Raw genomic sequence first — 22,334 nt, 5'->3', positions numbered from 1 at the left:
TGACTTTCCCCACAGTCCCCTTAGACAACTGAAAAGGGGAGAAAGCTATCACAGCTTCCTGGTTTCCACCAATCAGAGTGCCTGAAAGCACATTTGGACTCTGACCCCCTCCCACTGCAGGTCAGAGTGGCTATCTTTGTCAGCAGATAAAGATGCAAGTTGTCTGTGTGATTAATGTTTAGTGGAGGAAACAGTGGAGCATGTGTAGATTTTTTTGTGAACTGTATGATAGGGAGAGATTGTGTGAAAGGGTTAGAGAGGCTTGGACGGGGTTGAGGTTTGGTTGGTGTAGTGGGGGGAGGAAAGGGAAAGTTAGTGGTGTCTAGGGCTTTATTTCACTTTCTTAGAGGAACAGGACAAATGAAGAGAATTTAATCTGGGTAGGCCGTGACTGACCTCACACTCCAGCACAGTAAATGGCGGTGTAGGCCTTAAAAGTTGGATGAGATCTGGCAACCCAATCCCAAAGAAGAAGACACAATTTTGGCTGCCGACCAAGTTATCAGTCTGTTTATTTTAGTAAGATTGTGTATGAATTCAGGAAGTGAGTTGTGACGTTTATTGTCGAGAGGGTTAATGCTAAATTATGGTGACTGACAAAGCAATTACCTTAGGCTTAATAACCTTGTCACATCTGTAGCTGTATAGCACTGCTGCAGCTTACGTATATTTCAGATACGTTTATAAGTGCCTGTATTGCATTAGGTGTTATTGTTTAGAGATGTTTCATTCCTATAGCCTGTACGCGCACTTTACCGCTGCATTTATTATGATGATATATGAAAAATGATGATGGCTGCTGTTTTATTGGCTCTTAACCAAACGTGCTATTTTGTTAGTTTTTCCGCATTGTTTGTAACGTATTTTGTACATAATGTTGTTGCTACTGTCTCTTATGACTGAAAGGATCTTCAGGACATCAGAACAGCGATTAACTCACCTCGAATTAGACAAATAATTTTTCTTTAATGAGTTGGACGGGAAGGATATACTCCATACAGCTGAACAGGTCGTCATCCCCGTCATTCACAGGAGAAAGAAACTGAGATTTTGCGAAAGGAGATTGGGGTGCCTTGTGAGGATCAGACAACGATTGGCTAATCTGCCTTTGCCATCTGTACTATTAGCCAACCTTTTCTCGCTGGAAAATAAACGGGATGAAATAAAAGCATGTATGTCCTACCAATGGGACATTAAAAACTGTAACATATGTTTCACAGAGTCGTGGCTGAGTGATGACATTAATAACATGCAGCTGGCGGGTTATACACTATCCGCAGAACAGAACAGCAGCCTCTAGTAAGACACGGGGTGGCGGCCTATGTACATTTGTAAACAGCTGTTGCACGATATCTAAGGAAGTCTCTAGGTTTTGCTCACCTGAGGTAGAGTATATCATGATAAGCTGTAGACCACCAGAGTACCAAGAGAGTTGTCATCTGTATTTTTTCGTAGCCGTCTACACACCACCACAGACTGATGCTGGAACTAAGACCACACTTGATGAGCTGTATACCGCCATAAGCAAACAGGAAAACACTTATACAGGAGGTGGCGCTCCTAGTGGCCGGGAACTTTAATGCAGGGAAACTTAAATCAGTTTAACTGATTTCCATCAGCATGTTAAAATGTGCAAGCAGAGGGAAAAAAAAGTTGAGACCATCTTACTCCACACACAGAGATGAGTACAAAGCTCTCCCTCGCCCACCATTTGACATATGTGACCATAATTCTATTCTCCTGATTCTCCTGTTCCGGACGACTGTGTGATCACGCACTCCGCAGCCGATGTGAGTGAGACCTTTAAACAGGTAAGCATTCACAAGGCTGCAGGGCCAGACGGATTACCAGGACATGTACTCTGAGCATGCGCTGAACAACTGGCAAGTGTCTTCACTGACATTTTCAACCTCTCCCGGTCTGAATCTGTAATTCCAACATGTTTCAAGCAGACCACCATAGTCCCTGTGCTCAAGAACACTAAGGTAACCTGCCCAAATGACTACCGACCCATAGCACTCACATCTGTAGCCATGAAATGCTTTGAAAGGCTGGTCATGGCTCACATCAACACCATTATCCCAGAAACCTTAGACCCACTTAAATTTGCATACAGATCCACAAATGATGCAATCTCTATTGCACTCCACACTGCTCTTTCACACATGGACAAAAGGAACACCTATGTGAGAATGCTATTCATTGACTACAGCTCAGCGTTCAACACCATAAAGCCCTCAAAGCTCATCACTAAGCTAAGGACCCTGGGACTAAACACCTCTGTCTGCAACTGGATCTTGGACTTCCCGACAGGCCGCCCCCAGTTGGTAAGGGTAGATAACAACACATCCGCCACGCTGATCCCCAACACGGGGGCCCCTCAGGGGTGCGTGCTCAGTCCTCTTCTGTACTCCCTGTTCTCTCAGGACTGCCAGGCAAGACTACAACACGATCATTAAGTTTGCCGATGACACAACAGTGATAGGCCTGATCACCGACAACGATGAGACAGCCTATAGGGAGGTCAGACATCTGACCGTGTGGTGCAAGGACAACACACTCTCCCTCAATGTGATCAAGACAAAGGAGATGATTGTGGACTCCAGGAAAATAAGAGGACCGAGCATGCCCCCATTCTCATCGACGGGGCTGCAGTGGAGCAGGTTGAAAGCTTCAAGTTCGTTGGCGTCCATATCACCAACAAACTAACATAGTCCAAGCACACCAAGACATTCGTAAAGAGGGCATGACAAAACCTATTCCCCCCCAGGACACTGAAAAGATTTGACATGGGTCCTCACATCCTCAAAAGGTTTACAGCTGCACCATCGAGAGCATCCTGACGGGTTGCATCACTGCCTGGTATGGCAACTGCTCGGCATCCGACCGCAAGGCACTACAGAGGGTAGTGCGTATGGCCCGGTACATCACCAACAACAAGCTTCCTGCCACCCAGGACCTCTATACCAGGCGGTGTCAGAGGAAGGCCCTAACAATTGTCAAAGACTCCAGGCACCCTCGTCATAGACTGTTCTCTCTGCTCCTGTACAGCAAGCGGTACCGGAGCACCAAGTCTAGGTCAAACAGGCTTCTAAACAGCTTCTACCCCCGAACCATAAGACTCCTGAACATCTAATCAAATGGCTACCCAGACTATTTGCATTGCCCACCCCTTCTACGCTGCTGCTACTCTCTGTTATTATCTATGCATAGTCACTTTAATAACTCTACCTACATGTACATATTACCTTGACTAACCGGTGCCCCTGCACATTGACTCTGTACAGGTACCCCCTGTATATTTTACTGCTGCTCTTTAATTATTTGTTACTTTTATCTCTCACTTTTTTAGATATTTACTTAAAACTGCATTGTTGGTTAAGGGCTTGTAAGTAAGCATTTCACTGTAAGGTCTACTACACCTGTTGTATTCGGCGCATGTGACAAATACAATTTGATGTGATTTTCATAGTTTGCGCTACTGTTAAGCCATGGCGAGAGATTCTAGATGTTTCATAGACGGTCCTCAGCGCTCCCGCCTGCCCCTGAAGTACAATTTATGACTCTGTGGCACCTAGACACAGATCAGATATCCACCAGTTCTGAGAGAGGGCCATAAATCTTGCCTGTCTTAATTAGTTCTCTCTCTCTCCATGATTTGTTTATACATATAGTGCTCTAAATGTGTATGCTGTAATTTGAATATCCCTGTATAGATGCTATGCCATTCTTTCCTGTGTAGATATTCCTATTGGATAGCTTACAACATTGTAGATTTGTTCTTACCTTTCAGAACCACAAGTCCATCCTATGCAAACTGGAGATGTCTGTGTGAGTGTGAATACTATAGTGTGTGGTGGTGATGGTGATAATAAAAGTCCTGGACTAAGAAGCATCTGTACTGTTCTTGCCGGACAGCCTGTAGCGAGTCAGAACCAATTGCATCACATTAATTACTAGCGGGTGAGGACATTCCCAACCGACCGCTCAGACAGCTCCAGCTAGCCATTTTTTTAAATAGGTAAGGCTGTACATTGCAGTATGAATGTCCAATACACACAAGTCTGCCTGGGGAGGTGATTTCCCACAGTCAAAGTCCTGCAATATTAGCTACAATGGTAATATGTAGGTACACTCTTCATAATTGTGTTCTGTGGGTATCACTGAATAGGCTGATACCCCATTTCATTGCTCCACAATCCATAGGTAAAGCTGTACAGCGAAATATAAGTATGCCCAATGCAATTATGAAGTCTAATACATCCACAGTGCGACTTCAACTGATTTGCCATTTTTTTGGTCAAATTAACTTAGTCTTTTGTTGAATTTATATAACTTGTTAAACAGTATGTAGCCCAAATAAGGCATGATTTCACAATGTGCCCATTTCAATGCCGGGCCTTTATTTTGAAGGTGAACCGCAAAAATGTGTGTGCTTAGCTTTACATACAGTGCTGGCCGATACGGAAAACAGATTACCTGCTTTCCTTGTGGAGGTATGCATTGAAAACTTGGGTCAGCTAGCTGCTAGCTATTCATCTTATTGATAAAGTTCCATTAAGCAGCTATCTTGAATGGCTGGGGGAAAACTAGCTAACGTTAGCTTACCCCCACCAACTGAGTTCACCGTAGATAGCAAGCTAAGTGGACTCTAGCTAGGTTTCTAGAAAATAACTAGCTATATAATTGCTAGCTATATTGGTAGCTAGTTACTGACTATTTTAACAGTTTTTGTCAAACTACTTTGTTCCCCTGCCTGTTTGTTTATGCTTTAATGACTGAAAGTTGGCAAGAGAAATGCCCCTCCTAATTTTACTGTTGTTTTCATATAATTTGACTGATTAGGGGGCTTGTGCACATTTAAAATGACTAAATTACTGACTGAGCTAATTCTTGTTCATGTTTTTGTTGTTGTTGCATTTCAGGTGGAGTGGCATTGCTGACAGGCCAGGGACCATAATCACAAAGAATCTCACGAGTAGTACTGATTTTAGGATACGTTTTGCCTTCACATTGACAAGGGGGAGGTTATCCTAGACCACTATCCCTAGAGGGAGACGCTTTGTGAATATAGGCCCTGGAAGAAAGCTGTTACACAATACCTTGCACAGCAGTCATTTTACCCCTAGAGCAGGGGTAGAGGCAACCCTGTTCCTGGAGTGCCGCAGGTACTGCAGGATTTAGTTTCAACTCGGCACAACAGGCGTTCGTTCAGTTCAGCCACGTTTTCTCAAAACATTCTTGAACCGACAGATAATTTTGCTCCAATCGGTGGGTGTGCCGGGGTGTGGCTTGAAGCAATGAGTTTAGTATTTAAAGGGCAGCGGTGCATTTTGAACACACAACCCAACCCCATTTTTCAACGAGTCGTTCAGTACAGCACCGTTTCCGTTCAATTGAACATTCTTTTACATTTGTATGTACTGAATACAGCCCTGACCGCATGAACTAATTGATCAGTTGAGTGATTGCCTAAATTCAAAACAACCAGTTTTCCAGGTCGGTTAAATCAAAAACATGAAGCGCCTGTGGCACTCCAGAACCAGGGTTGCCTATCCCTGCCCTAGAGGTATTAGTCAATGCTTATTAACTGAATATTGTACGTTAATTTCCATAAATCAATGACACTAACAAAAGGGTTGAATTGCTCAACGACATTTGCAATAAATGCTAACACGACTTCGGTGATGAAAGGTACATAATGCATTTATTGTCATCTCCCTATCAGGCCACTGCATGCTATGACATGGGCCTGGATGGTGACACATCTTCAAGCTGCCGGACTGAAGACTGTGGCCTTCATTGGTACCAGAAGCAAGGGCCTTACCTGGGAATACAGGAACAGTCTCCCTCTCGATCTCACAGCCTTTCTGTAAACATGTATGTAACCACTCAAATTCATACCAACAGCTACGGACAAAAGCACAGACTTTTATTCACTTGTTTTTACTTGTCGCAGTCTTCAATCTTGTTTGGGATATATATTTTAGTTGCCAAACCTGTGTGATGTCTGATATACATAAACAATGTATTCACCCTGGACATGAGAATTGTATTTACTTTAGACCTTTTGAATCATCAAGTGTCGTCTTTGTGTTTAAGCTACCACAGAAGTTAGTCAAAGCTGATGTGACAAACATGCATGTAAAAATTGTTTTGTAATCTAACAATACAATTAAATTGAGTTTATACAAATCTATATTGCATTTGGTCACCACCTAAATGTGGGTTAGGGTTAGAGCCTTGATAGTTGCATCCTTCCTCAGTGAACTGTTTGCGGATAGCTGACAACAGGGTGGCAGGATTTTTCATGTGATACGCTAGAGTTCCACAGCCCAACAAACTCACCTGGGGATAGGGGGATGGACGTGTTAGTTTTGTCTGGGAGACTGCGAGTCTTTTACAGGGAGAAGATAGCATGAGTTTTGGCATAAGTACAGTGAACCCAATGCAACCAGTGGCTCTGGATAATATGTGACCCACCACCTGGTTTCGGTCCAACGAAGCAAAATCTGAAATGGTGTTGTTTACATTGGATAAAAGTAAAAACTCAGAGCTAGAAAACTGTATATCATGCACTGCAGTTGAGGAACAATGGGAAAGTAATTCTGCTTTGAAAGTTGATAAACTTCTAACGCCACTTTTGAGAAAATGGCCTGTGAATGTGTTGGTACACGTACTGGAGAGCTCTTCTTTGTCTACACCCATTCAGCATCGTTCACACCCTCTTAAGCATTAGCCCCACCCATCTCTAAGGATTCACAGTGTAGCAAACAACCAAAGATTAAGATTAAAAGTAGTAGCAAAAAGTAGTAGTACAAATAAACTATCTAGTCCTTGGCCTATCTCCTAATTTGATTTTGGTGTAGGTCATTTTGTTCTTCTCATTACCATCTCTGGTAAACACACACACTATATTAAATGAAATCAAAGTTTATTTTTCACATGCATAGGATACAGAAGGTGTAAACGGTACAGTGAAATAAATGGTTACTTGCATAGTGGATTATTTTGTTTAGACGTAGTCCGATGCCTTATTGTCAAAAGCAAAACAATCGTAACAGCCAAAACTGTTCACCACTATCTATGTCAAGCAAGGACAATGTTCCATTTGTTCTTTTTATAGTACACTTGAGGCACATTTATTTTTAAATGTAATATTTATTTAACTAGGCAAGTCAGTTTAGAACAAATTCTTATTTACAATGACGGCCTAAACACAGGACCAATCCCGGACGACGCTGGGTCAACTGTGCGCCGCCCTATAGGACTCCCAATGATGCAGCCTGGATCCGAACCAGCTACTACAGTGATGCCTCTTGCACTGAGATGCAGTGTCTTAGACCACTGCGCCACTCAGGAGAACAGCATATAATAGTTTTGATAAACAATTTGCCACAAAAAAGATACATCGTATTGAGACATAGCTATATGTGCTAGACATTATTGTTTGGGGTGGTGTAAATGTGAAATAATGTCCTTTAAAACACATTCTGTCATACTGAACGCAGCCCAGGCAAATGCAAACGATCAACCAATGGTGTGTTAGATAGCACCCACATACGTTTGACACCTCAATATTATTGGAGGAAGAAATATAGAAATAAATTGAAGAAATATCAATGCATGGAATGAAAAGTGGGATTCATTAATTAATAATCATCTATTTGTGTGCAATCATTTATCCATTTATTTTTCTATTTGTGCATTTATTTATCCATTTACACTGCATTCGGAAAGTATTCAGACCCCTTCACTTTTTTCACATTTTGTTTAGTTACAGCCTTATTCTAAAATTCATTAAATAGTTTTTTCCACTCAATCTACACACAATACCCCATAATGACAAAATACATGAAAAAAAGCACATTTACATAAGTATTCAGACCCTTTACCCAGTACTTTCTTGAAGCACCTTTGGCAGCTATTACAGTCTTCTTGGGTATGACGCTACAAGGTTAGCGCACCTGTATTTGGGAAGTTTCTCCCATTCTTCTCTGCAGATCCTCTCAAGCTCTGTCAGGTTGGATGGGGTCGCGACACTGCACATCTATTTTTGATGTTCAATAGGGTTCAAGTCTGGACTCTGGCTGGGTCACTCAAGGACATTCAGAGACTTGTCCCGAAGTCACTCCTGCGTTGTCTTGGCTGTGTGCTTAGGGTCGTTGTCCCATTGGAAGGTGAACCTTCACCCTGGTCTGAGGTCCTGAGCTTTCTGGAGCAGGTTTTCATCAAGGATCTCTCTGTACTTTGCTCCTCTCAGCTTTCCCTCGATCCTGACTAGTCTCCCAGTCCCTGAAAAACATCCCCACATCATGATGCTTCCACCACTATGCTTCACTGTTTCCTCCGAACATGATGCTTGGCATTCAGGCCAAGGAGTTCAATCTTGGTTTTATCAGAGCACAGAGTAAGTCTGGAGCTCTGTCAGAGTGACCAAGTTCTTGGTCACCTTCCTGACCAAGGCGCTTCTTCCCCGACTGCTAAGTTTGGCCGGGCGGCCAGCTCTAGGAAGAGTTTTGGTGGTTCCACACTTCTTCCATTAAAGAATGCTGGAGGCCCCTGTGTTCTTGGGGACCAATCAAATCATGTCCAATGAATTGAATTTACCACAGGTGGACTCCAATCAAGTTCTAAAAACATTTCATGGATGATCAATGAAACAGGATGCACCAGACCTCAATTTCGAGTCTCATAGCATGAATACTTATGTAAATAAGGTATGTATTTTTTTTATATATATATATATCAATGAATATATATATATATATATATATATATATATATATATATATATATATAAAAATAAAAATATTTATATAATGTTCGGTTTGTCATTATGGGGTACTGTGTGTAGATTGAGGAAAATGTGTTTTTATCTATTTTAGAATATGGCTGTAATGTAGCAAAATTTGGAAAAAGTCAAGGGGTCTGAATACTTTTCGAATGCACTGTATGTGTGCATTTATGTATTTATTAATTTAATTCTAATTATGGCAGCTTTGTTCCTCCATATTGATATAGGCCAGTGATTTTGTTGTTCGTTATTCTAACTAGGCTTGGGCGGTGTACCGTATATACAGTATACAGGGGTATTTAGAAAAAGCCAGGGGACAACTGCGAGAGACCGGAGCCTTGTGAGTCACTCACTGTTGTGCAGCACGCGCCAGGTGATCTAATTACAGTATGGAATTCACAACTAAATGTGAATAACGATTAAGTTAACTGTTTAAAATGTGCTAAACGCATTGCAGTTGTGCATTTGGTTTGCTAATTTAGTAGCTAGTTCTTTATCTAGCTAAATGGTTAGCTTATTCCAACATCAAGCATTCACTATGTAGCATTTTTTTGTTACTTTTATAGTTCAGGTCAGACACTGTCTAAAAATGTTCACAATGAGATCATTAACATTTAGTTAGCATTCTCTATGGGATTTTACATGTACTTATTAGCATTGCTCACCTCCGGTTTTACACAGTACCAGTGGGGATTGAAAACAGCTCCCTTGAGTTCAGTGCCGGTATTACCGAATATCCCAGTGTGGCACAATTCTACCATCTTTTTCAAAGTGCTAATGAGAATTCAGTAAGAAGGACCGCACATTGTTGCATCCTTGACTTGCATGTTCTTTTAATATATTAGGGGGTGCCCGCCCTAATCAGGTTACGAACCCAATGCATATGGGTCCGGTAGATTTCTCAAATGTCCGTTAAATTGAAATGTTGCCGGTCAAATGTACGGGCCACATTTTCCTAACGGAAACCCTGCTTTCAGCAGGACAATAACTGAAAATACAAGGCCAAATCTACACTGTACTTGCTTACCAAGAAGACAAGGGAATGTTCCTGAGTGTCCGAGTTTTACTTAAATCTACTTGACAGTCTATTGTAAGACCTAAAAATGGTTGTCTAGCAATGATCAACAACCATTTTGACAGAGCTTGAATATTATGAAAATAATAAAATGGGCAAATGTTGCACAATCCAGGTGCAACATCTTAGAGACTTTCCCAGAAAGAATCACAGCTATAATCATCCCAACTGTGCTTCTACAAAAATACTGACTCAGGGCTGTGAATATTTATGTAAATCAGATATTTGATATAAGATATTTCATTTTCAATAAATTAGCAAAAATAAATAAAAACATGTTTTCACTTTGTCATTATGGGGTGTTGTATGTAGATGGGTAAGAAACAAATGAATTTCATCCATTTTGAATTCAGGCTGTAATACAACACAATGTGAAATAAGTCAAGGGGTATGAATACTTTCTGAAGGCACTGTATCTGTCTGGATCAAGTATCATGCTGTGACTTTTTTTTAGTTCTGGTATCATTTTGGTATTGAGCATCGTGATTGTATAGAGTATTGTGATACTAAACCTGGTATCGTTATTGAAGTAAAAAATTCCGGCATCGTGACAACACTAAGTCTGTCTTGGCAGCATCTTGTAGGTACTGCACAGCCAAACTCATTTTCAAATAGAAACACTGCTCTAACACTGCTCAAATAGAAACACTGCTCTAAAACAAGCCACTACTTCTCCTTGGGGCAGAGAGCTAGCTTTGGTGTTTTCCCATTTATTTTTTCAGAAAGGCTGTTTGATTTCATCAATCTAGAATCCATTTTAAGATGCAAAGGCCAACTGAGGCAAGTATTTGTTTTTAGCTGGCAGACTTTAAATGCTAACGTTATTTTGACCAAAATGACTGATGTGTAGAAATGACGAAATGCTGAAAGAATCGCAGCTATGGATGTGATCCATGTCTAATGCAGAGCAGCTGACTGCTGGTTCGATCTAGAGTGGACCATGGCATGGTTGGAAAGTTGATTGTAACGGTTCCATCAACGAGAGCAGCTCGCCAGAAAAGGAGAACTTGGCAACAGGCCCTGCTTTTTCTTTATGTGTTTTCAATTATCCGCCACCCCGTTTCAAAGGAAGTCACAAACACTCAACTTCAAGACAGGCATCCACTTCAATGATTCCGATTTGGGGCTGAACTGTGTTACACAAAAAAGGGAGACAGCCTGCACCGATCACAATGAGGCCGTTCTACATTCTCTGAAAAGGGACTGCGATGGTGGTGGCATTATAGCTTGTGATCTGTGGGTAGGAAAGGCTGCTTATCGTCTTAAAATGACACTGAACATGACAAAACGGAAACGTCTCCCATGGCGAGAGAAATGTGCGTCTCCCATGACGAGAGAAATGTGCGTCTACTCCCGTTTGACTTCGACGGCTATGAATGCAAGGCTGTATAAAAGCCCGGTGTGAGTGTAGGAGCTAGCCGTTAGCTGATGAAGAGGAATCGCTGTTCCACTGCAGCCAGACAGGGGGAAGGCACTGCCCTTCCAGTAGATGCGTGGGGTGGCCATTTGAGAGCTCAACGAGATTGGAACATAAGAGGCGAGCTTTGTCTGCCCAGTTTGCTGCCTAGTTTTCTGCAGTAATCAGAATGTTACTCAGGCATCTCGGAACAGATGGCTGGAAAACTAATGGTGGGTCTGATCTCTACACACAACCCCCGTCTTTGGGATTACACACCTTGACAGAGGAGCGGGAGTCTGGACTGGAAGAGAAACACGAGTCAGAGGCTGTTCTAATGTGAGGGCTAACCCTACTAGATCACAAGGGAGATTTCAGATCAAAAAGGGTTCCTTTCCTCTGAGGGCGTGTGTGTGAATGAGAGAGATAGTGTGTCCCTGCTACGCTGAGTTCAAGTGTGCTAGTGCTGGTGGGTGTGTGCCTAGGTTTATACTATTTTTGTCTGTCTCCCTGCTCCTCCTCCTCCTCCTCGCAAAAATACAATTTCAGTTGGTGTTAGTTATTTGTTAAGCTAGTTATTGTTCGGCTCTGTTCTCAAAGCTATGGCTGTGGCTCTGTCTGATGGTGCAGGCCAGAGGTCTGTGCGGGACTGATTTATTCATGCCGCATCCTGCAGCTTCTCATAACGCATCCACTCACACTTGCTGGCTTTCTGTCAGACTCTCACCCACTACTGCAAGAACTGGTCCTGAACACCAGTCCCACAATGTTATTTTAGGCATACAGTACAAGTCAAAAGTTGACACACCTACTCATTTCTCTTTATTTTTTTACTATTTTCTACATTGTAGAATAATAATGAAGACATCCCAACTATGAAATAACACATATGGAATAATGTAGCAACCAAGTATTATACAAATCAAAATATATTTGACAATTCTTCAAAGTAGCCACCCTTTGCCTTGATGACAGCTTTGCAAACTCAACCAGCTTCGTGAGGTAGTCACCGGGAATGCATTTCAATTAACATGTGTGCCTTGTTAAAAGTACATTTGTGGCATTTCTTTTCTTAATGTGTTAGAGTCAATCAGTTGTGACAAGTTAGGGGTGGTATACAAAACATTGCCCTATTTGGTAAAAGACCAAGTCCATATTATGGCAAGAACAGCTCAAATAAGCAAAGAGAAACAACAGTCTTTAAGACATGAAGGTCAGTCAATGCGGAAAATGTCAAGAAATTTGAAAGTTTCTTCAAGAGCAGTTGCAAAAACCATCAAGCGCTATGATGAAACTGGCTCTCATGAGGACCGCCACAGGAAAGGGAGACCCAGAGTTACCTCTTCTGCAGAGGATATGTTCATTAGACTTACCAGCCTCAGACATTACAGCCCAAATAAATGCTTCACAGAGTTCAAGTAACAGGCACATCTCAACATCAACTGTTCAGAGGAGACTGCATGAATCAGGCCTTCATGATCGGATTGCTGCAAAGAAACCACTACTAAAGGACATCATTAAGAATAACAGACTTGCTTGGGCCAAGAAACACAAGCAGTGGACATTAAATCAGTGGAAATCTGTCCTTTGGTCTGATCAGTCCAAATTTGAGATCTTTGGTTTCAACCGCCATGTTTTTGTGAGACGCAGAGTAGATGAACGGATGATCTCTGCATGTGTGGTTCCCACCGTGAAGCATGGAGGTGGTGGTGTGATGGTGCTTTGCTAGTGACACTGTCTGTGACTTATTTAGAATTCAAGACACACTTAGCCAGCATGGCTGCCACAACATAAAAAGCGGAGAAAGCGGACACGTTTTGCATATAGGATATATCCTACTTTTTAGGAGGACGATTAGCAGACAGAGACAAATAAATGGGTCATCAATATTTATTGAAAATCAAAAATGCGCAAAGCTCCCTCACCATGGTAGCCTATTCACGCGGTACGCCTTTACCTTTTCAATTACGATTTTTGATTGCACCTCAACTAATGCTGGTTGACCTCACTCCACTTTCCATTATCAATATTTATTGACAGGCACTGTAGTATAGTTTACAGTTGAATCATATTTACTTTCATTTCCTTGGAAAGATAACGGACACGTGATTCTCCAACAACGTACGGGCAGGGCAGCCTACTCTATTTAATTGAGACCGCACATATACTAGGCACACTTGTTCTCACACGCCCAACGAGGAAGAGAGCTAGGCAACCTAACGTAAAGCAGCGAATTCTGAGTGTGTTTTAATAACGCAACAAAGGTCTGCTTTTAATACAATAGGTAGGCTAACGCCATACAAAGCAGAAAGACAAATAATCACAAATAATCTGCAGAACAACAAACATTTTAAATCACAAAATTGTCTGCCTGACCACCCACTCCCAAACGCATCATGAAAAATGTCAACCCCATCGCAATGAACTCTGTCAGGTCCCAAAAGAGATCATTGCGGCGGGGTTGACATTTTTCATGATGCAGGCCTCTAGTGCAGGCATGCACTCCAATGGAGCTCTGCTATATGTCGTTACTGTGGAGAAGGAAACTAGGGTTGTGGTACAGCACCACCTTTCCCTGTCTGGGTAGCATAGAAAATACACACACGTACACAATGGCTGAAAACTAGAGTTTAACTTCTTATGGCTGGGGGCAGTATTGAGTAGCTTGAATGAATAAGGTGCCCAGAGTAAACTGCCTGCTACTCAGTCCCAGTTGCTAATATATGCATGTTATTATTATATTTGGATAGAAAACTCTGAAGTTTCTAAAACTGTTTGAATGATGTTTGTGAGTATAACAGAACTCATATGGCAGGCAAAAAACCTGAGAAAAAATCCAAGCAGGAAGTGGGAAATCTGAGGTTGGTCGTTTTTCCAACTCATTCCCTATTGAAGATACAGTGGGATATTGGTCATGTTGCACTTCCTAAGGCTTCCACTAGATGTCAACAGTCTTCAGAACCTTGTTTGATGCTTCTACTGTAAAGGAGGGGCTCATAAGGGCTCTTTGAGTCAGTGGTCTGGCAGAGTGCCACAAGTATGTGACGCTCATTCACGTGAGAGTTAGCTCGCGTTCCATTGCATTTCTGAAGACAAAGGAATTCTCCGGTTGGAACATTATTGAAGATTTATGTTAAAAACATCCTAAACATTGATTCTATACATCGTTTGATAAGTTTCTACGGACTGTAACGGAACTTGACATTTCGTCTGCTCCTAGTGAACGCGCTTCGTGAGTTTGGATTTGTTTACAAAACGCGCTAACAAAAGTAGCTATTTGGACATAAATGGACATTATCGAACAAATCAAACATTTATTGTGGAACTGGGATTCCTGGGAGTGCATTCTGATGAAGATCATCAAAGGTAAGTTAATATTTATAATGTTATTTCTGACTTCTGTTGACTGCACAATATGGCAGATATATTTTTGGCTTGTTTGGTCTCTGAGCGCCATACTCAGATTATTGCATGGTTTGCATTTTCCGTAAAGCATTTTTTGAAATCTGACACAGCGGTTGCATTAAGGAGAAGTGTATTTAAAGTTCCATGCATAACACTTGTATTTTCATCAACATTTATAATGAGTATTTCTGTAAATTGATGTGGCTCTCTGCAAAATCACCGGATGTTTTTGAACTACTGAACATAACGCGTATACTGAGATTTTTTAAAAATATAAATATGAACTTTATAGAACAAAACATACATGTATTGTGTAACATGAAGTCCTATGAGTGTCATCTGATGAAGATCATCAAAGGTTAGTGATTAAACCAAGAACCCGTATTCCGATAAGGTTGCCGGGATGCAGAGAAAACAGAAAGATTGCAAAACCAGTCCCCCCGGCCACCTGATAGGATGGATCCAGAGAAACCGACACGGAAATGGGAGAGAGTCCAAGTTGTGTCTCTCCATGCGCCACCCCTCCTCCTCGTTTGCACAGCCCTGACTAACCCTGAGTTGTAATACAATAGCACCAGTCATAAGTCACCATGGGCAGTGAGAGAGTGAAAGAGAAAAAAATAAATATGAAACTATCGAGAAGAGAAGGGCTGCTCCCAGGTGCACAGGAGACCTCCCGTCACGCTATAAGGCCCTGGATTTGACTGTGAGAGCGCTGGAGCCTGACATTTCACAGGCGCTGCTTACACCCAGACACATTCCCTACAGAATACTCCACACTCGAGAGAAAGGAGAGAAGTGGGAAAAGAGAGAGAAAGAGATCCAAAAATACCTATTCATTAAAACCACTGCTCCAGGAGTTAATTCAAGGAGGGAAAATATAGACAGTCTAATAAAGACTGGATGAGAAACCTGAGCCCTGACTGACTATCAATCAAACTTTGCAGCGGAATAAGAAAGTAAATTTTTTTGAAATTTGTCTAAATAAATCATGTCTGGATTCACTGCTGAGAGAGGAATGCTAGAAAGCTTTAAACCCCTTGTGCATACAGCACTTTCGCTACAGTAGAGTCCATTGATCTCTACGCAGGTTGCGGTAACTGGCAGTGAGGAAGGTGTCTGGTGCTGATTCAAAATGAAGGCTCATTCTTTGTGAGCTTGGCATTTAGCTGGGAAATTACAGAAACCGCTTGCATTTGCTAATTAATGAGGAGGTAGCCTATTGGCAACAGAAGCTCACTTGACTTCCAGAAATCAAACTTCAACTCCTGAACTTTAAGGAAAGGCCAACTACCACGGGCCACAGTCAATTTTAAATGCCCTGTTAAGAGCATGGTGCAAGCAAATGCAGAACTTTTTGTGGTAGAATGAACCTCATTTTACGGCAGGGTGCTTAGTAGGAAAAAGGACGAAGAATTGTTTCTAAAACTGCATATCTAAGGCTCTGGTCTGTCCAAGAAGTGAGGGTAGACAGTTCTCTGCTATCCACTTAACATATAAATTATTATTTTGGGGTATAGGGAAGGGTCAGTTCAGGAAAAAAAAGAATGGAGGGCCATCCATTTTCATTTCAGACAGGTCCGATTTTCTCCATCTCACCCTTATTATAAATAATGTTCACTCTCTTATATGAGTATGATTATGCCTTTGGCTGCAGTACAATACAACAATTGATTTGAAAACCAAGGTAAGACATGCTTCATCGAATGACATAAAACGTCTGAGTTTTAAACAATTAAATGTATGGTTAAATAGTTTCAAAATGCTGACCACCGCCGCTCAGATTCAAGGTCGGTGATGTGCGGTGCGCAATATTTCTGTAATTAAAAAAGTCTCATTAAAGTTTGTCTACATTTGCTGGCGCATCCCTCATGTTAGCATCGGTTTGGACATGAGTCTGTAATATGCAGAACTTTTTGTGGTAGAATGATCCCCATTTTACGGCAGGGCGCTTAGTAGGAAAAAGTGTAATTACGTAAGTGATGAGGTTTTTATGACAGCCTATACTGTCTAAAGAGATGAGACAGACTGTAGACAACCAGGAGACATTAAAATAATCGTCAAAAGCGGATTACGAGGGATTTCAAAAAGAGAGTCTCTCATTCACCTCAAGTAATTCCATCTCTGACACAGTGGAAACATGCAATCACCATCACTGAGGTTAATGCCTGTACAGGGCACTGCAAATTCCCTGTGTTGTCCAAACAGGAAAGGCATGTGAAGGTCATGACTGTAGAATGGGTGCCGTTAGCCAGTGTCAGCTGCTGACAACTAAATAATGTCAGAAATGGCCTATTGATGAGATGGATGATACCATGTTTTTTGCTAAAGGATAGTGTAATTTTAATGCGACCAAGTCTTTAATGTGTCTAAACAAAGAATTATTTATTGACCCTAGACAGACGACAGAGATATCTTGTCCTTTAGTCACAGGATTTCCTGGCCTGCCGGCATGATCCTCACAAAGGGAGTAAACTGCTTCCTCTCCTCCTCCCCCACCCAAGACAGACACAGTGAGAATGAGTTGAACTGAATGCCCCCTACCATTGAATGATAGAGGTTGAAAATGGAGCAAGATGACACATGAAACCTCCCGCCACAGAGTTCAGCACTCCCCAAGCTCCGGAGATAAGCAGAAAACCCTCTCAATGGAATACGGATGGATGTCCTATTCTATACAGCAGAAGCAGCTATCACACAGCTCATAGCGAAAGGAACTTTGATACCTTTTCCTGACGATCTTACCAAGTTCCATCCGATGAAGACTTTGAAAAGCATACTATCAAGATGACATGGAGAAGAGTAGCCAGTAATTATGTCTAATGGGTAACTCTACCCTGAAAGTGCCCCCCAGCTAACTAACTGCAGGCTGGAAAATGCCGAGGCTCTTCGACCCCCCCCCCACACCAAAAAAAAAATCTGCTGCCAGAACAAGACGTCCAACACTGCCCCTGGAGCTTCACTTTTGTCTCAGCGTATGGCGGTGACATATGGCTGACAATTGTAACTGATCTCCTGGTGCAAAGCCTCTTCTAGAGATGGCTTGTCAATACTCTCCAGCGTCTCTGTCAGAAACCTTATCAGAGAGCAGCAGCACTCAGGTTTGTCACATCTTTGGCATCCGACACGCTGAAGCCTTCCACCACCACCCTCTCCTCCCCCCACTATGTCAACAAGCAACTTGTGTAAAAACAAGACTGCCCATTTGAGTGCCTGAGAACATCTTCTAGAAGGTTCGAAAATGGGTGCCTGTGTTACTGCTCAGGCCTTTTACTAATGGCAGTGAAGGGTCTGAGCAGTAACCCATTGTTGAAATGACTGGCATACATAAAAGGACAGGCATCTGCAATATGTAGTGGTACAGACTGACGCTTATGTTGGGTCTTGCATAACATACTTCACTTGTTTCTGGGCTATGGGGTGAGTACAGCAGTGTGAAAGTCCCCTGAGGAGCCATTAGTGTTAAGATGGAGCCTCATGCACTACTTAACACACCCATCAAATTCAGTGATTACATGAGAGGTTTCGAGACAGTACAAAGCTCTTATCCCCCACACAGAGAACTAGATTACGTCTGTAGCTCACTCAATTTGAAAGCAAAGTGCTACATTAAAATGTAATAAATCACTTGTCAAGGCGAGCTAGATATGCTAATATTCCAGCAGCAAACAAACAGACAGCATCTGCTATGGTTCAAAGCAGTTGACTTAACAGCAGCCAAGCACAAAATCGAAGACAAGACAGCTTGTTACTTACCTTTTCACTTTTCACTTTCTTCAGGTTTCTGCATTCACTGTTGTCCATCTCTTCTGGATCACTTTTAATGGCTAACGGTGGTACAACAATCCCTGTGGAATCCAGGGCGATATTCCCAAGTGGTTCGGCCACAGCCAAGTCTGTATTTTGCGTACCCTCAAATGGGACGCTACGAGGGCCCCCCAAAGGCAGATTTGGGGCACCTATTTCCTTCTCAGTATTAGCCACTCCTGTAGCCACAACTTCACTTTTCTCCTTCTTACTTTTCCCAGAGCCCACCTCCTTGTCTTTCTTTCCACTAGGAACATTACGGGAGGCTTTGCTGCTCTTCTCAGCACCCTTTCCAGAGTTGGTGTTTGTTGTGGGACCTGTGCCAATGCCGGATCCCATAACCTCGCCCTGGGTTCGCACCTGGGCGTCTTTCTTGGCCCCGTCTGTAACCGAGGCCTTGCCACTTTCCTTTGAGTTCTTACTTCGCTTGGATTTGGGTTTACTCTCTTTGCCTTGAGCAGCGGGTACGGGGCTAACAAATTTGATGTTGTCGGGTAGAGCTGCTACAGCGCTGGGAGGGGCAGCCATGCCCCCACCGTCTTTAGTGCCAGACATCTCAAGTTTGTCCTTTTCTAGGTCTGCGTCAAGGTCAATGATCAGATTGCCAACACCTATATCCCATTCATCACCGCTGTCATAAGTGTCCACCGCATTAGAGTCCACACCTTTCCCGCCTGCAGTGCCACTGCTTAGGGACATCTTAGTGCCAGCGGCCCAGGCGCACCACAGTTAAGTCTGACCTTCTCAGACTACTGGAGGCAGTGGGAGAAGGGTTACAGCAGCTTTAGGGTCTTCTCGGTATCCCCTTCCCAGTAACCCACATTGTTGCCCTGTAAAGAGAAGAGAAAATGTGTGAAAATTCTGCAGTCAGAAGCTCTTAACATACCAAGATAAACTATAATGAGATCATTAGAGATTTGAATCTTGCCACACAGGAAAGTATAGCAGGAAAGAAATCAGGGCTTGACATTAACTTTTGAGAGGACACATGTCCCCCCCCCCCCCTAAAAAAAGGTCTGTGACACCATTATTACAACATTGTACGATGCCACTTCACAACATAAAATGCATTACTAACTTTTTTACCATAGAGAATCAGAAGAACATGTAGGCTACACTGTCTGTGGCTTCTTTGCATATTCAAGCCAGTCTCAAAATACAACACTCCTTTTTAGGCTCTCTTGGTAGGATGGTTGCCCCCACCCCTTTGATAGCCTATAAAGTTTTGCAACACGACTAAATACTTTTTATGTCTTTATAAAACAATTCCTTACAGGGCTCGAAATTAAGGGCGTCCCGTCGTCCTAGGGACGATAAAAAATATTTATACGGTTCAAAACCGACAGTTCTAGGACCACAGACCAAAACTCATACAACCACTGCACATTCAAAAACGTTTTTAAAAAAGCAAAGAGGCCGATGCAACAGATCTGACCATTTATCTTAAAAATGTTGACAATGTTTTATTTCTTCATATTATAAGCTCAACAATGCGCATATGGCTGTAGGCTACACACGAATGTTCCAAATTGCAATTAGCGGTAATATCAATATTTTCCAGTGTTTCAGAATTAGTTGCTCATTAGGCTACATATCGATGTGCCTGCTGTGTGCCCGCTGCCGACCCTCATCTCTGATTCTCCGCTGGGCGCGCAATACCAAGTGCACCTATAGGCTATTTAGTGGGGTCTCAATCAAATAATCCATAGCCTATAGGCTAGAGTTTCTCAAACTCAGTCCTCGGACCACAAGGGGTGCACATTTTGTTTTTTGTCCTAGCAGTACACAGCTGATTCAAATAATGAACTCATCAACAAGCGTGGATTATTTGAATCAGCTGTGTAGTGTTAGGGCAAAATACAAAACGTGCCCCCCTTGAGATTCCCAGGACCGAGTTTGGAGAAACGCTGCTATAGGCTTCGAAGTTCATGCTTGGATAAGCACAGAGCAAAGTTATATTTTCTAAGATAGCTTTATTTACACCATCCCAGCAGCTAAGCTTTATTACATACCACAATGAATATTGCAACCCTGAGCCCTGGCCTGCTCTTGCTGATCAAATACTATTATTGTGTGCTGCCTAACCAATGGCCGTGGCACAATCGATCGGAAATGGTGCTGAAAGTAAGCAAATTCGAGTAGGCATAATTAATTAAAAACTGTCTTCATTTTAATTAGACTTTACTAAACAACAAGAGGGCTTTGTATTGGAGCCTATTTGTCCCCATTTAAGAACTAAGGAAGTAGGCCAACCTGTTTGACAGACAAAATGAGGCTATAGGCTGCTATATCCATAGATTTGTCAGTCAATTCCTCACTTTGCACTGTTTTGATGGGGTATGCCATAGGCCTACTTTTGTATTAACCTACCCCTTATTAGCTTATGTTAAGAAAATAAAACAGATCTGACTATATAAAGTGAACTATAAAGAGCGCTTTGGCACGTAATGCTTTATGAAACAAGTTGTAAAATAACCGGGAAAGATGTGGCTCCCGATGCATATGTGGATATCATTGTTTAATTTACATGACATTCAGAGGCTGAGCTTACAACCCACTATAGCAGGGAAACAAAAAGAAATTGCTTGGGAAGTAATCAAATTCTTTCACTATCAATTGATTAAGCTATTCGCTTTCTTTACAATAGAAGATGTTTAAACCCAGACAGCTTTTAGGGAAACACTTGTGACCGTCTCTCGTTGGATTAAGCCACGGAAGAAGAGTAGCCATTAGTTAAAGCTTACATTTTAATGTGTCGGTAGGCCTTCTCTCTCTGGGGTAGAAAGGTAGGCCTAATTTTTGAAAGTACCATGATCAGATTCCTAATGACGTCTCGGATTAAATTATTTCCAAACAGGGACAGCTTCGTTGCAAACAAGACAGACTGATTTGACAAATATGATAAGATGAGCACATAGGCCTCTCTGTCCATTTTTAGCCAGTAATTTGTGTGGTATAAAAAAATATTCAGCTAATATGAAAAATTGCATGATTTCTTTTTTTTAATAAAAAGGAAATGTTTTTCTCAGCCCTGCAAATACGATGATTTACTATAAATTATATATTTCCAACCATACTCGTCCACAGTGGACTGCGAACACACAACCTTGTGGCCTGTAGCCCTTTGCAATACCAAAATTCCTGCGTTGCCATGTAATGCTTACAGGACGAAGAACCGTTTCTAAAACTGCATAGCTAAGGCTCTGGTCTGTCCAAGAAGTGAGGGTAGACAGTTCTCTGCTATCCACTTAACATATTCATTATTATTTTGGGGTATAGGGAAGGGTCAGTTGGGGAGGGACAGTTGTCTTTTTTCAAGCATTTAGGGAGGGTTCAGGTAAAAAAAAGAATGGAGGGCCATCCATTTTCATTTCAGACAGGTCCGATTTTCTCCATCTCACCCTTATTATAAATAATGTTCACTCTCTTATATGAGTATGATTATGCCTTTGGCTGCAGTACAATACAATAATTGATTTGAAAACCAAGGTAAGACATGCTTCATCGAATGACATAAAACGTCTGAGTTTTAAACAATTAAAGGTATGGTTAAATAGTTTCAAAATGCTGACCACCGCCGCTCAGATTCAAGGTCAGTGATGTGCGGTGCGCAATATTTCTGTAATTAAAAAAGTCTCATTAAAGTTTGTCTACATTTTCTGGCGCATCCCTCATGTTAGCATTGGTTTGGACATGAGTCTGTAATATGCAAGTGGGCTTTTTAATTTATGTAGCCTACATGAAACATATATTTTAATATTATTCCATGTTAACCACTCTGATCCAATTCTTATCAGAAGAATTGTTTGATATTGTGATGTGTTTTTTTTTTCTACTTATCCATTCATAAAACT

The 22,334-nt window shown here is 41.9% G+C and overlaps 1 protein-coding gene across 2 annotated transcripts in view; it reads right to left on the bottom strand.

The window, feature by feature from the left end:
* The window catches only part of LOC139368699 (zinc finger protein 609a), a 177,604-nt gene that overhangs the window by 70,116 nt on the left and 85,154 nt on the right, over positions 1–22,334 (bottom strand). For both annotated transcript variants that reach the window (XM_071107960.1, XM_071107968.1), the window contains one exon: positions 18,430–19,310. In XM_071107960.1, the coding sequence (XP_070964061.1) occupies positions 18,430–19,179 (750 nt within the window). In that variant the 5' untranslated portion in view covers positions 19,180–19,310. The remainder of the gene's footprint in view (positions 1–18,429; positions 19,311–22,334) is intronic.

This window comes from Oncorhynchus clarkii, chromosome 2 (assembly GCF_045791955.1).
Source record: "Oncorhynchus clarkii lewisi isolate Uvic-CL-2024 chromosome 2, UVic_Ocla_1.0, whole genome shotgun sequence".
NCBI classification, from domain to species: Eukaryota; Metazoa; Chordata; class Actinopteri; order Salmoniformes; family Salmonidae; genus Oncorhynchus; species Oncorhynchus clarkii.
Note: the sequence above shows the minus strand (reverse complement) of the source record. Positions and strands in the feature narration are given on the sequence as shown.